This window comes from Scyliorhinus canicula, chromosome 1, assembly GCF_902713615.1.
Source record: "Scyliorhinus canicula chromosome 1, sScyCan1.1, whole genome shotgun sequence".
NCBI lineage: Eukaryota > Metazoa > Chordata > Chondrichthyes > Carcharhiniformes > Scyliorhinidae > Scyliorhinus > Scyliorhinus canicula.
This window is the reverse complement of record NC_052146.1, coordinates 187,424,368-187,440,622: the sequence shown is the minus strand read 5'-3', so window position 1 is coordinate 187,440,622 and position 16,255 is coordinate 187,424,368. Positions and strand designations below refer to the sequence as shown.

The 16,255-nt window shown below is 44.6% G+C and overlaps 1 protein-coding gene across 1 annotated transcript in view; it reads right to left on the bottom strand.

Moving 5' to 3' along the window:
- Positions 1–711: 711 nt before the first annotated feature.
- LOC119970371 (adipocyte plasma membrane associated protein) overlaps positions 712–16,255 on the bottom strand; it is a 64,051-nt gene continuing 48,507 nt past the window's right edge. The window contains exons 8-9 of the mRNA XM_038804884.1: positions 12,666–12,858; positions 712–2,570 (exon numbers count right to left, since the gene is read on the bottom strand). Of these exons, the coding sequence (XP_038660812.1) occupies positions 2,361–2,570; positions 12,666–12,858 (403 nt within the window). The 3' untranslated portion in view covers positions 712–2,360. The remainder of the gene's footprint in view (positions 2,571–12,665; positions 12,859–16,255) is intronic.

Genomic DNA, 16,255 nt, shown 5'->3' with positions numbered 1-16,255 from the left:
ACTGAACTAATCTCCTCTGGAGGTCTTCCCGACACAGCTTCCAAGGTAGAATATTCCATTCTTGCTCATTCCCAAGATACTCAAACAGGACACCTCAGGCCAACTCATTCTTTTCACCTATTCCTGCCCCAGAGAACTCATTTCTCCCTATCTCAACTACTTATTCTCCCCTTTTCAGTCTCTGCCCACTTACACCCGAAACGTCAGACAAATGGTCACATTCTGTTTTTATCGCCACAGATGTTGCAAGTATTTCCAGCTGTTTTGGACTGCAATCCTTCAGTCAGTAATGGTGTTGGAGAGTCAGCCGAGATTATGCACTCAATTGTCTGAAATGGGACTCGAGCCCACAAACTTCTAACTCAGAACATAATGAGCTAAGGCAAACACTTGCTTCATACAGGAATGCAGGGGTTGGTGAAGAAGCCCAGTATCCCAGCAGGAAACATTGATGTCATGCCCGGAGGTGGGAGGGTTTAGAAATGTCTCAACCACTTCTGATAGTCAGATTTTGAGTGAGGCCAAAAGGAACAGAGACCAAACAAAAATTGGTTCTGATTCTCTGCTGAAATTATATCCCCAGGTACCCAGAATTGTGGGGCTGTAATTACATTACTAGTTTCTACATCCTGGCATTTCCACAAACAGCAACTGGTGCTGCATCATTAAACAAAAAAATTAAAACACTGAAGAAAGATAAAAAGTTCCTCATTTCTGCATGGTCATTCTTTTAATGAGTAATGTAAAACAATCATGCTGCAGTCTTATAAATCTAGATGTCTGAAACATCTTAACGACTAGAAATATAATCCTGCAATGCCCCTCCAACAGTCCTATAGAGACTGGCTGGAGAACTCAATTTAAATAATTTGGGGAATGCAGTTAGTGATATTTTCTAAACAGCGCAGGCTGTAATTTATACATTGACAGCTAAAAGTTACAAGTCCATTCATCTTCAGTAGATATTTTGGTAGACAAATAAAAGACATTCAGATCAGATTTATAATGCAGCAACACACCTTACTGTGACTTGCTTATACTCAGTCATACAATTGAAAAGTTTTATCAGCAAGTTCACTTTTCATTCATTCTTGTCCACACCTGACCAGCAGTACCGCCGAGGGGCAAGAGGTTTGCAACAGTTTCAAGAATTTTTTTTTAACTTTTTCAAAACAATAAGCAACTAGAAGACAAGCCCAGTGTCCGAATGGAAAGCGACCGCCAGTTCGGACCAATCACTGGTCTTCACCAGCGATAATTGCCACCACTTGAAAACTTAGAACATCAAACTTGTAGGAGCCTGAAATAACAGCATCTGTTAACCTGTACTTCTTTATCAATCTGAGGTAGCCTGAATGCTGCAATCAGAACAGCAGTACATAGAGGCAAATTTTGGTGAGAAAACCCATTTAGTCCATCAAATTGGCATAGTATGATATAAATTCGGTCTCACCCATCACCCGCTGATCCCCATTTTAGGAAACATGAAACCTCCCTGGAAAAAACTATTTAGTATGATTGTATCTCAAAACTGTTTAAAGACACCAACTGGCTAAGAATAATCTATCTTCATTGAGAATCTGTTCCACACGTTCACAATCATGTGGCAATGGAAAAGTAGGAAAATGATGGAAAGTTTATTTCCAAATCTCTAATCACTGAAACTACACTGTAAGGTGGAGAAAAGAACTGGACGGTGAACAAATAGGAATGTTGTCTATCAATATCTGCCCACAAACACCGTAGCCACCATCTGGAACGTAAATTGTTAATTCTAGCTTTTCCCACAGTCCAGTTCCTGTGTCTTTCCAAAATTAAAACATGAAGTGTGACTCACATGTAACCTCCTTAACTGAATTAAATCAAATGTTCAATTTAAAAGAGCCTTCAACCTGTCACATTATTAAGCATAAGAATTACTAAAACCACAAACAGTGCAATTCAGCGCTTAAATTACCAGTAAATTCCAAAGTCCATAATGTTTGTTACGTCACATTGTGTAAGTTCACCAAATTGGGTTTTATGATTGCTACACTTTTAAATGTAGATACAATTATAAGCTTAGTGCAAAGTATTACTTCTATCAATTTTTATTAACCTAACTTTAGAGCGATGAACTGGTTGTTAACAGAATAATAAATCCTTCCACATTGTCAGGTTTAACAATCCATCAAGGAAGCCTGTTTTTCTTCGAAGGACAAACACAAGAAAAATTAAATCTTGAACATTATTGTTTATGATCTTCAAAGCATGGCAACCTTTCCAAATGCATTTTGTTTAAATATCAGTTGGTGGAATATTCTAAATTAGCTTTTGTAGAATGACCTTCAGCAGAAAGCTCTTCAATCCACACCAGGATGTTAAACCTTGTTGAGATTTAGCCGGCAGAGGAAAGGGGCGTAGTAGGAACCAAGGTACAGGTACCCATCATGCTCATCTGCCTCACTAACTGAAGGCACCACCACTCCATGGGGATCATGGAAGCTCCTCCTGATGGATCCATCCTCATTCAGCTCCAGTACAAGACCATACTTGGGCACAAACTTCATGGTCATCTCCTGGCTGAACAGCTAAAAAAGAACAAAGACCATAGGATGACATTTTATAATCACTGTTAGGCATTATACAAGAGAGATAAAACAGAAGATAATGAATGGCCTTTCCTCGGAGAAATAGATTTCATGTAAATAAAATTGTGTAGTAGGTGAGACTATAATTTAGATTAATTAACATGGGCAGAACAAAAATAAATATCTTTGGAAATGGTTTTAATATAATTCAAACATTTTTCTACAATTACATCCTTGTTGAATACCAACATATTAGGCTCTACGGTGAGCCTCAGGATTAAGTACATAAGCACCCGACTTCTGGTGGCGGCCATGATGTGAGTGGTCGTACACAGGGCAGCTCCTGCTTGAAGGCATAGAAAAGAGCTCTTTTTACCCAAAATTGGTTGCAACTTCGACAGAAAAGTGTAGCAGAAGGTCGGAGGGCAAGTTCCCCCAGCAGTGGTATATCTGCTGGTTACCAAACCCGGCAGAATGTGAAAGACCTGGCCAAGGAGTTTGAGGAGATCTGTGGTGCAGCAGCCAGTGGAAGGATGGCAGAGGGGGAAGGGCTAGTGCAGGTAGCAAAGCCCCAGATGGAACAATTGATGGGCCTTCGAGAAGGAAGAGTTTCGCCAGGAGAGGAAGGAGATGCGGGAGGATCGCTTGAATGCCATAGAAGGGGCAGTGGCAACCCTGAAGGGCACAATGGAGAGGATGGAGAAATGTTTGGAGGCAGAGGGGTCGCAGATCCGAGAGTATAGAGGGTGATGTCGGACCACAGCGATCGGGTGGTGGCACTGGAGGCGGAGCGTGTAGAGTAGGGGTATTTGATGGCAGTTCTGGAGCGGTTTGGGATTGGGCCACGATTTGTAGATTGGGTAAAGCTACTGTATAGGGAGCCACGGGCGAGTGCCCGCATGAATAACATGAATTTGGTATATTTTGCTCTGCACCGTGGGACAAGGCAGGGATGTCCTATGTCCCCCGCTGTTGTTCGCGCTTGCGATTAAGCCATTGGCCATTGCGTTGAGGAGTTCAGAGGTGTGGAAAGGGATAGTATAGGGGGGGGTAGAGCATAGGGTATCTTGGTATGCGGACGACTTGTTGTATGTATTGGAACCGAGTGGGTCGATGGGGGCATAGTGGAGTTGCTTCGAGTATTTGGGTCTTTTTCGGGATATAAACTTAATTTAGAGAAAAGTGAAAAATTTGTGGTGTCTTGGCTAGGGGTGGAGGGGGCTACGATTCCGTAGGACGGGGGCTCACTTTAGATATCTGGGGGTGCAGGTGGCATGGGATTGGGGGGGGGGGGGGGGCACCGTGGGTATAACATTGCTAGTTTGGTGGGGATGGTGAAAGCAGATCTGACAAGGTGACATAGACTCCCTCTGGTCGCTGGCAAGTCGGGTACAGGCAATTAAAATGAACGTGTTGCCATGATTTTTGTTTATTTTTCAGTGTCTGCCGATCTTCCTGCCAAAGGCATTTTTCAAGGAGGTTGAAAAGTTGATTGCGTTGTTTATATTGGGGGGGGGGGGGGGGGGGGGGGAAGAGAGAGAGAGAGAGATGGCTAGGATTAGGAAGGTGTTGTTGCAAAGAGAACGGCAGTTGGGGGGGGGGGGGGGGGGGGGGGTTGGGTCTCCTGAATTTATTATATTATTACTGGGCGGTGAATGCAGAGGTGGTGAGGAGCTGTGTTTGGGGGGGGGGGGGGGGGGGGGGGGGGGCTCCCAGTGGGTCAGCATGGAGGAGAGTCTGTGCAGGCGGTCAGGACTGAGGGCGATGGCAACAGCGCCGCTCCCAATGGCCCCAAGGGAATACTCAGGTAGTCCGGTAGTAGTGGCGACGTTGAAAATCTGGAGTCCGTTGCGCCAGCACTTTAGCTTGGGGTGGGGTCAAGGGAAATGCCGATGTGGGGGAAATCACAGTTTGAACCAGGGAAGGTGGGATGGGAGCTTTCGGAGATGGGCAGAGAAGGGAGTTAGGGCACTAAAGGATTTGTTTCTGTGGGGCCAGTTTGTGGGACTGAAGGGGTTGGAGGCGAAATATGGGTTGGGCCAGTGGGAACTGTTTAGGTATATGCAGGTCTGGGATTTCGCTAAGAAGGAGATACAGAACTTTCCGGTGGCGCCGGCCTCCACACTGTTGGAGGAGGTGCTGACGACATGGGGAATGGAGAAGGGGTGGTGTCGGTGATTTATGGGGCGAGGTCAGTGGGAGCCTTCTTCACAGGACAGGTGCGAGGGCGGGGAAGGGTGGGGGGTCAGGAAGAAGCCTTTGGGCAGGGCAGGTAATGCTGGTGAACAGAAGTGAGGTGGGAGAGAATGCCGAGAGAGGTGGCCGTAAGGGAGGAAGGGCCGGGTGAGGGGGAAAGGGAGGGTGACGCAATGAGGCGAGGTTGGAGAAGAATCGCTGTCAGGGGCGGAGAAAGGGCCATCTTGGATGGGCCAGGTATAGGGTAAAATTAGTGGGGGGTAGAGCCAAAAGGGAGGATGGCGGACGTTAGAGGGGAATGGAGGTGGAAGTCACTGGTAAGGCGAATAACGTGTGATGTGCGAGGGCTCAATGGACCGGTCAAAAGATCTTGGGTTTTTGCACACTTTAGGAACTTGAAAGCGGAGGTGGTCTTTCTGCAGGAGACGCAGCTCCACGTGAAGGACCAGGTTAAGCTATGGAAGGGGTGGGTGGGTCAGGTTTTCCCCTCGGCGTTTGACTCAAAGTTGCGGGGAATGGCAATTTTGATGAGTAAGAAAATGGGGTTTGTGAGCACAAAGGAAGTGAGAGACCCGGGTGAGAGATATGTGATTGTGAGTGGGGCATTAGAAAGTACGCCGGTGGTGTTGATGAATGTGTATGCACCAAATTGGGATGATGTAGATTTTATGAGGGGATTGTTGGCAGCAACCCCCGACTTGGCCACGCACCAGTTGATTATGAGAGATTTTAATTGTGTCCTAGAGTAGAGGGTAGATAAGAGAGCGCCAGTCAACGGGTAGGATACAAATGGCAAAGGAGCTGCGTGGGTTTATGGAAAAGATGGGTATAGTGGATCTGTGGCGCTTCAAGAACCCAGGGGGAAGGAAGTGTTCCTTTTCTTTTGCACGTGTACAGGGTATATTCCAGAATTGACTTTTTTTGTGGTGAGCCTGGAGATTTTGGTCGGGGTGGAGAGGACAGAGTACACGGGGATAGCAATCTCGGACCATGTGCCTCATTGGTTGGAGATTCAATTTAGATCAGGAATGGAACAGAGGCTGGGGTGGAGGCTCGATTCGGGGTTGTTGGCAGATAGAGGGTTTTGTTTTGAAGTGCAGGCTGTGATTAAAGATCATGTAGAATTGAACAAAACGGGGAGGTGTCAGCGGCAAAATTTTGGGCAGCGCTAAAAGGTCAGAGGGGAGATTATCTCGTTCAAGGCACATGCAGATAGGAAAAGGAGGAGGACTATGAACGGTTAAAGAACAAGATAGTGGAGGTAGACAGGGATTACTCAAAGATGCCTACCACAGAGGGATTGGCGAGGAGGAAAAAATTACAGGGGCAATTTGATAAGCTGACAATGGGGAGGGTGGTAGGACAGCTGCGTAGGGAAAGGGGGGTGCATTATGAATATGGAGAGAAGGAAAGACAGATGTTAGCACATCAACTGTGGAGGCAGGCCATGTCCGAGGAAATATTGAAGATATGGACTGGGGCAGGGGATGTGGTGTCAGAGCCGGGGAAGATAAACGAGGTGTGAAGAGATTATTACAAGGAGCTGTATGGGGCGGACCCGGGTTGTGAAGAGGGGGACATGGAAGGGTTCTTAGAGGAACTGGAGTTCCCACAGTTGGAGGAAAAGACGCAGGCGCTAGTAGAGGAGCCCCTCGGGCTGAGAGAGCTATTGGACAATATAAGGGGTATGAAGTTGGAAAAGGCCTGATGGCTACCCGGTGGAATTTTATAAGAAGTTTGCGATGGACCTGGCACCACATCTATTGGGGGCATTTAATTAGGCAGTGGAGAAGGGGGAAGTGCCAGAGATGACGACACAGGCAACAATTACGATAGTACCAAAAATGGGGAAGGATCCGTTGCAATGTGGGTCGCATAGGCCCAAATCGCTGTTGAATACAGATGTGAAAGCGCTGGCTAAGTTAGTGACGGGAAGGGTGGAAGGTTGTGTCCCGGGGATGGTAGCAGAGGCCCAAACAGTCTTCATCAAGGGCAGGCAAGTTTCTAGTAATATACGGAGGATGTTAAATGCGATTACGACTCCATCGGGAGCTCAGGTACCGGAGTTGGTGTCCATGGAAGTGGAGAAGGCTTTCGCACAGGTGGATTGGCGGTACCCGTTTGAGGTCCTGGGAAGGATTGGGTAGAAGTTTGTGACATGGGTGCACCTGTTATATGTAGCACTGAGGGTGTGTGCGCAGACCAATGACGAGAGTTCATGGAACTTTGAACAGGGGAACAAGGCAGGGGTGACCGCTGTCGCCACTGCTGTTTATGTTGGCTATAGATCATCTGGCAATAGCTCTTAGGGGTCGGCAGAGTGGCAAGGGACTGAGGGGACAAACGGGTGTCGCCCTATGCTGTCGATCTACTGTTGTATGTTTCAGACCCGTTGGACAGCATGGAGAGGATCATGGGCCTGTTGGGGAAGTTTGGGGCGTTCTCGGGATACAAGTTAAATGTAGGGAAAAGCGAAGTGTTCCCGGTGAATGAGTTGGGTCGGCGAGCCAATTTAGGGAGGATGCTATTTAAGGTGGCTAGAAATCGATTTAGATACCTGGGGATTCAGGTAGCGAGGGAATAGGCGATGCTCCACAAATGGAATTTAACAAAACTGGAGGAGAAGGCTCAGGAGGATCTCAAGAGGTGGGACACACTGCACTTGACTTTGGCAGGGAGGGTCCAAGTGGTGAAGTTGAACATTCTGCTGAGGTTCCTGTTCATATTCCAGACTCTCCTGATCTTTATACCGAAGGCCTTCTTTCAGAAATTGGATACAATTATTTCGGACCTTGTATGGGCAGGGTAGGTGCCACGGGCTAATTACCCTTCGTAGTGTCTCACTCCATACTCCCGTGAATGGGTTAGGATGGAGGAGGAATCCTGTGGGGGGCTATGGTGATGGCAGCGTTGCCAATGGCGCCAAGCAAATACTCAGGGTGCCCAGTGCTGCAGTCCACGGTGAAGATCTGGAACCAGTTGAGGAGGCATTTAAAGATAGAGGGGATGTCGGTGTTAACACCCTTGCGTGAAAACCACGTGTTTGTGCCGGGATGGGGGTGGGGGGAATAGATGGCATGTATAGGAAATGGAGAGAAGTGGGGCTGGTTAAGGTGAGGGATTTGTACCTGGAAGAAGGGTTTGTCAGCATAGATGAATTGAAGGAGACGGTAAAGGTGCCGAGAGGAAGTGAGTTTAGGTACCTGCAGGTAAGGGACTTCAAAGGGAAAGTTTGGAAAGAGTTCGCCAGGTTGCTGAGGTACACCCTGCTGGAGCAACTGTTGCTTCTGGATGTGGAAGAGGAGGGCAGGATTGGACACATATACAGGTGGCTGAGAGAAAATGGAGGTGAGCGGGTGAAGATTAAGGAGAAGTGGGAAGGCGAGATCGGAGGGGAGATAAACGGAAGCATGGAGTAAGACGCTGCAAAGGGTAAATGTGACCTCCTCATGCACAAGGATGAGCCTGATACAGTTCAAGGTGGTACACAGGGTACATATGACATGGGCAAGAATGAGTAGGTTCTTTCAGTGGGTGGCAGACAAGTATGAGAAGTGTGGGTGGGGACCAGCGAATCACGCACATATGTTCTGGGGCTGCGGAAAGTTGGAGAGGTTCTGTTCGGGAGTGTTCGCAGCACTAGAAAGGATAGTGGGGGAAAGAAGTTGAGCTGGACCCTTTGGTGGCGATATTTGGGCTATCGGAGAAGCTGGAGCTGATGGAGGGAGGAAGGCCGATGTTGTGGCCTTCACCTCTCTGATTGCCCGGCGACTAATTTTATTGGAGTGACAGTCAGCAATGCCACCGAGATAGCGGCCTGGCTGGGTGACTTTTAAGACTCTCTTCAACTGAAAAAGATTAAATACGAGTTAAGTGGTTCAGCGGAGGGTTTCAAGGCGAGGTGGGAGACCTTCCATGATCGTGTTTGAGATGTTCGCCATCGAAAGGGTGGGGAGAAAAGAGGGGAAAAAATTGTACAAACTACAGTTGTGTTGGGAGATTTGTTTCCCGAACGGTTTATGGATTTTAACTTTTCATACACGTTTGGAACATACATTTTGTTAAAAAACAGACATAACCACCCAATTAAAACCCATCTGAAATTGACCAATTATATTCACTTTCTACACCTAAAACTCCTTCCTCAAAAGAACAACACCTCCCACTTTACTGCCAACGGTTAGAGCTTATTCTGGGGTACAGTTCCAGGGCCCTCGAGGCCCATGAGAGCCTCACGTGTACCACCGAGTGCCCCAGACATCAATCGGAAGATGCAATCCTGAAAAAAACCCCGAGATCAAGATAAATCTAACATTCCCAATGTAGCACCAACAGATAGCCAACTCAGAACATAGAATGGATCAGAGCTGGAATCAGCCCAAGCTGTACTAATTGAAGAAGGATTTGGATTCACTACTCCAGAGACTTCAACCATAATTCAGGCTGGTATTCTCATTGCAGTATTGACAGGATGTGAGTGCTACATCTTGGATAAAATGTTAAACTGAGCCCCCCTGCCCCCCAACATATGGCCTCTCAGGTGGGTAATGAGTAAGGGAGACCTTGGTCAACATTTAGCACGAACCAATATCACCGAAAGATTGTCAGGTCATCAATTTGTTATTTGTCAGGCCTTGCTTGGTGCAAATGTGTTACTTCCTACATGATTAGGGCAGAGGGTGGTGAATCTGTGGAGGCCAAATCACAGTGTCTTTAAGACAGAGATGGGTAGGTTCTTGATTAATAAAGGGACATGGGGTTATGGGGAGAAGGCAGGACAATGGGGGGGGAGAAGGCAGGAGCATGGGATGAGAAACATATCAGCCATGATTGAATGGCGGAGCAGGCTCGACAGGCTGAATGGCCAAATTGTGCTCCTATGTCTTATTACAAGACACTATTTAAAAAAAGAAATTTCATTGAAAATCTGAACCATTGAAGCTGCAATGGGCATTATATAAATGCAAGTTTGCTTTCTTTGTTATGGCTCTGCACCATTTGAGGATGTACAGTTGTCCAGTTCTGACATTTGTCACCAACCTGAAACTAGTTCACTTTGACAAAGAGTCATCGGACTTGAACCGTTAGCTCTTTTCTCTCCCTACAGATGTTGCCAGACTTGCTGAGATTTTCCAGCATTTTCCCTTTCGTTTCAGATTCCAGCATCCACAGTAATTTGCTTTTATCACTAGTTCTCTAGTTTCTCTCCACAGATGCATCCAGAACTGCTCTCTATTTTTAGCATTTTCTGTTTCTATTATAGCTAAACATTTATTAATGAGAAGGAATACATTTACTGAAGGGAAAAAAAGCTACATTTACAAACGAAAACTTCCCAAAAAAAAGCTTACATCAAAAGATTTGTTTTAAAGTGGCATGATATCAAACTATTTATTTTTCACAATTATTTTGCTTCAAAAGTTAGTCCTTTGGTAGCCAGACACAGGATTAAAATATGTGTTCTAACGGAATACATATTTTGAATAAAGTCTCCAAAGATTTGGTGTTCAAGCAGACTACAAACAGCAACGTGGTTTTCGAATTAGGACAGAAGTGGAAGGTTTATCCAGGATCATTTCAGGCACAAAGGAAACACAGAAATGTGGAGGAAAAGTGGAGAGGACGGGGCACAATAAACAATGTCAATCAGTAGGCTTCATGCAACAATCACTCTGCAATAAATTCAGCATAAATGGCCAACGCTTCAGAATAAAGATAATTTTTCAGACAGCTTTATCAAAGCCAGTGTTATATAATTTTTTTTGAAAAATATTTTTATTGTGATTTTTCACATTTTGTAATGATATTTAAACACAAGAGCCAAGCCGTTGGTAAGAACACAAAAGAAGCAACTTCATAAACATCTGTACAACAGGTCACTTTCCTGGTGACCCAGGTACCCATGCTCGAATTCTCTTATTTACATTTATATTTACAATCCATGCCTTAACTCTTTACTTTATTTATATTTACACTTGTTTAGATTGGGGGATGGGGGGTGGAAGAGAGGGGGGGGGGGGGGGGGGGGGGGAGAGAGAGAACATCCTGTTCCCCCAATGAGTTTGAAGGAGGTTCGGATGGTCTGCCTCCTCGGTTTTCCACATATGGCGGGGTGGGGTCTGTGTCCCCTCCAGTGAGTGCCCATCCTCCCAGTCTCTCATCTGCTGTATGAGAGTTCCCCTTCAACCCAGCGTTACTCCAGTTTCCCTCCCCCAAATAGTTACTGGTCGCGAACTGAACTTCTTCCATGTATCGTGGAACCTCTCCTCAGACCCTCTGGTCGAGACTTTTAGCTTCTCTAGTCTCAGGAACTCAGCCAGGTCTGAGAGCCACTCCGAGGCCCTGGATGGCGCTGCCAATTTCCAACCTTGCCAGACTCCCTGACGATCAGTGAGGCGAAGGCCAGGGAGCCAGCCTCCATCCCCGTGTAGAACTCTGCTTATATAATTGACATAATGGATGATCAAGGCATCGTATCGAGAGTCAAGGTGAGAACCTATTTCAAATAGTTCTAAAATTAAAGTGAATTGTCCCTAAAATACCCATACGTGTGAACTGCAGAAGTTTAAACCTTTACAACAACCCAATAATTGTGACCTGCAAATTAAACACTTGGATCTGTGAACACAACTGTCAAATTCAAATCTGTCCCTGTGCAGTGCTTAGACAAAAATCAATGACAATTAAGTATAGAATTCATCAAAATGGATTTGCGACACTTAAAATCAAAATAAAACCTTATTAGAACTTGATGGTCTTGGAATATTAATTCTTTAAAAGTATTAACCATGGGGTCCTTTCAAGTGTCCTCTCAGCTGCTGTCTATGATTTACCTCATCCTAGCAGCAGCTTGCTAATTTGTAGAGTGGAATGAACTGGAAACTATCTCAATTGTCTGGGAAAAGATACTAGGAATACTATTAAACCTAAAGGCTACAGGACCAGACAACCTGCATCCCAGGGTTTTAAAGAAGTGGCTAAAGGTGGATAAAAGAGATAACAGGAAGTAGGGAATATAGAAGTAAATGGGTCTTTTTCAGATTAACTACAAGTGCCACATGGATCAGTGTTCAGTCCTCAACGTTTTACAATCAATATCAATAACTTGGATGAAGAGTCGGAATGTATGGCAACTAAATTTTCCGATGACACCAAGATAAACTTTAAAACATTTTTAAAAAAAATTTATAAGCACCCAATCCACAGACATCCATTTTCCTCAACCTCCGACACACAGAGGCAGCAGTGGGTACCATCTACAAGGTGCATTCCAATACCTCACCAAGGCTCCTCAGACAGCTTCTAAAGCCTCTACCTCTAAGACAAAGGACAAGAGCAGCAGAGGCATGGGAACAACACCATCCGAAGTTTCCCTCCAAGCCACAGACCATCCTCACTTGGAAATATATCGCCATTCCTTCAGATGTTGCACCAAAATCCTGGAACTCCCTCCTTAATAGCATAGTGGATGTACCTACACCACATAGGCTGCAGTGGTTCAAGAAGGGAGCTCACCACCATCTTCTCAAGGGTAACAACATATGGGCAATAAATGCTGGCCTAGCCAGTGAATTTTAAAAAATCATGTGTAGTCTTTCAAAGTGTGCATTAAACTGTTGTAGTCTCAATAAAATCAAATTAATTTGGATTAACTACATTTCACAGACATGTGCAGTGTAGCATAGAACAGAAATCTGATGACATACAGATAATTGAGCATTGAAAATTAATGCTAGAGCATTATAGAAACTTATAGATGTTATGTTGAACAAGGCAGCTAAAATGCCCCATTGCGCTGCACTGATCTGACAAACACATCTGAACCAGTTAGTAACATCTGGAAGCCCTGGGGTCCATTGTTAATTTGCAATACACAAGTTAAGCTGAAGCATTTCCTACCTTGAAAATCAAATTCTTAAGCCAAGGCCTTGGAGCGAGGAAATCCATCATAGAAAAGCCAGGATTTGGACGGAGCACTGCCATGCCTACCCAATAGCCTCCTGAACTACTTGGTCGGATATTGTCAGGTAAACCAGGAAGATTGTCAAAGAATATATCATGCCCTCCTTTTCTTAATCCAGAGATGTGATACCTGAAAGGATACAGCATGGAAATGATAAAGCAGTACCCCAGCTCACAGTATACCCCACCTTGTATCAGCTCCAACTGAGTTGGTAGCATTATCATATCAACAGAGTAAGTTCATGGATCAAGGCAATCCTGAAACTAGAGCCCAATCTCGGCTGGCTCTCCAGTGCAATGCGAAGGACGTTCTGCACTGATGGCGGTGGTGTCTTTCGAATGAGATGTCAAACCAAGGCGTTCTCTGCTATCTCGGGTGGGTGTAAAAGAACCCGTAGCATTATATCAAAGAAAAGTAAGATTATTTTCCTACCAATACTCTACTCTCAACCAACATTACTAAAATAGATGGCTGCAGTGTACCGTGTTTGCCGCATTTTTTATATTAGAACAGTGGCTGCATTTAAAATGCACTTCATTTGCTGCAACTTTCTTTGGGATACACGGAGGTCGCAATAGGCGTTATATAAATGCCATTCTCTCTTTAATGTATCTCAATCCTTTCTAAAGGATCTTTTCATCTGATTAAATCAATCTGTTGCCTTCTGCCTACAGCCATTCTTATTCTCCATTTACGATTTAATATTAATTGCCCATTAAATCAAAATAATAATTCTTGCCCCAACACAAACAAATTCCAATTCCAAATCCCAAACAGCTTTGACAAAGGGTCATCTGGACTCGAAGCGTTCGCTCTTTTCTCTCCCTTCAGATGCTGCCAGACCTGCTGAGATTTTCCAGCATTTTCTCTTTTGTCTCAGATTTCAGCATCCGCAATAATTTGCTTTTATACAAACAAATCCCAGTTTCTTTTCGGAGATTAATAGTATTCACTGGCTGTTCGGAGACCAGTTCAGTATTCCCAATAACGGCCTGCAATCTACATTGTCCCATTGTTGTCTGTCACCCTAACCTCTCCACGAGAGTCAGGTGGACATTTACTTCTTCTAGACTAGAGTGAGGTGTAACAGCTCACGATGTACAACTATCATACATTCGAGAAAGGTGACTGAGTCTGTACTCAAAGGGGCCAAAGATTGCAACTAGCAAATCTCCCAGAAGCATTCCATTCTAATTCTCCGCATCACTCCTACTTTAACGTTCTGTCCTCAACCTTCTACACTGTTTCGATGAAATCCAACACAAGCCAGAGAAACAGCAACTCATCTTTCAGTCAGACACTTTACTGCAAACAAGCACGGAGTTCTGGTCCTGCTTTCCCATTTATATCTCCTCAAAGCACCTCTTTTGTTTCTTTACTTGTCCCTTACCATCTCCTTTTGCCTGGTACCATCATCCTTTTTGCCATTTAACCTCTTCTGTCCTTCACTCACAAGCCTTGCCTTTTGTTCTTTCCTCAACTCCTCCCTCCCCCTTTTTTACTCCTCTATACTTGCATAAAACTTGTGGCATTTCTAATTTTTCCCTGTTCTGTCAGGTCAAAGTTTACATTGACCTGACATGTAAACTTATCTCCACATGTGCTGCCTGATCTGTTGTTTCCATCCTTTTTGTTTTCATGTCAGATTTTCCTGTACCAGCCTCCCCAAACAGGAGCCGGAATGTGGCGACGAGGAGCTTTTCACAGTAACTTCATTTGAAGCCTACTTGTGACAATAAGCAATTTTCATTTCAGATTTCCAACCTCCACAGTAGTTTGCTTTTGCAGTTCTAAACCATCTTTCACAATCACAGAATTATTGCGGTGCAGAAGGAGGCCATTTGGCTCATCTTGTCTGCACTGGCTCTCCAAATGAGCATCATAACTTAATGCCCTTCCCCCGCCTTCTCTCCGTAACCCTGCACATTCTATTCAAGTAATAACCTAATACCCTCTTTAATTACTCAATTAAACCTTCCTCCACCTCACATCCAACCAATTCATTCCAGACCTGAACCACTCACTGTGTAAAAATGTTTTTTCTCACATCTCATTTGCTTCTGTAGCAAATCATTTTAAATGTGTGCCCTCTCGTTCTTAATCATTTTACGAGTGGGAACACCCCCCTCATAATTTTGATCACCTATATCAAATCTCCTCTTAGCCTTCTTCTCTCCAAGGGGAATAGTCCCAACATCTCCAATCTATCCTCAGAACCGAAGTTTCTCATCCCAGAACCATTGTGGTAAACCTCTTCAGTACCCTCTATTGCGTTTACATCAGTGTTACAGTGTACTGCCCAGAACTGTACACAATATTCCTAATTAGTGTCTTCTATAAGTTCAGCATAACCTCCTTGCTCTTATATCGATTTGGCTAGTAATAAATCCCAGAATACTGTACGTTTTATTAATTGCTCTCTTCATTGTCCTGCCACCTTCAATGATCAATGCACATATACATCCAGGTCCCTCTGCTCCTGCATCCCTTTAGGAATTATACTCCTCATTTTATATTGGCTTTCCATGTTCTTTTCTATCAAAATGTATCACCTCACACTTCAGCTTTGAACTTCATCTACCACATATCTGCCCACTCCAACTTATCGATGTCCTGTTGAAGTCCTATACGGTTCTTTTCACAGTTTACAATACTTCCAATTTCGATCGCTCACAAACTTTGAAATTGTCCCCTGCATGCCAAGATCTAAATCGTTCGCATTGATCAGGAAAAGCAAGAGTCTCAATACTGACCCCTAGGGAACACCACTACTGTACAAACATTCCTCGGCCTGAAAAATATTCATTGACTATTATCATGTGCTTCCTATTATTCAGCCAATTTTCCATCATATTTGTAACGTCCTTTTATTCCGTGGGCTATAAGATTTCTTTTTTTTTATAATTTAGAGTACCCAATTCATTTTTCCAATTAAGGGGCAATTTAGCATGGCCAATCCACCTACCCTGCACGTATTTGGGGTGTGGGGCGAAACCCACGCAAACACGGGGAGAATGTGCAAACTCCACACAGACAGTGACCCAGAGCCGGGATCGAACCTGGGACCTCGGCGCCGTGAGGCAGCAGGGCTAACCCACTGCGCCACCGTGCTGCCCGGGCTATAACATTTCTCACAAGTCTGCTTTGTGGCACTGTATCGAATGCCTTCTGAACGTCCATGTACATCACAGTAACAACATTGCCGTCATCGATCGTCTGTTATCTTTTTAAAAAAAACTCCAGCAGGTTAGTTAAACATTACTTCCCCTTTAGAAATCCATGCTGGCTCTTTCTAATCAACTCACATTTTTAGACATGACTACTAATTCTATCCCAAAAATTTGTTTCTAAAAGCTTGCCCACCATGGACGTTAAACTGACTGGCCTGTAATTGCTTGGGCTGTCCTTCCAACCTTTTTTAAACAAATCCAAAGCACTTTATAGCCAATGACATATTTTTTGAATTGTACCCACTACTGTAACATAGCAAAATGTAACAACTAAATTTGCATGAAAGCAAGGTCCC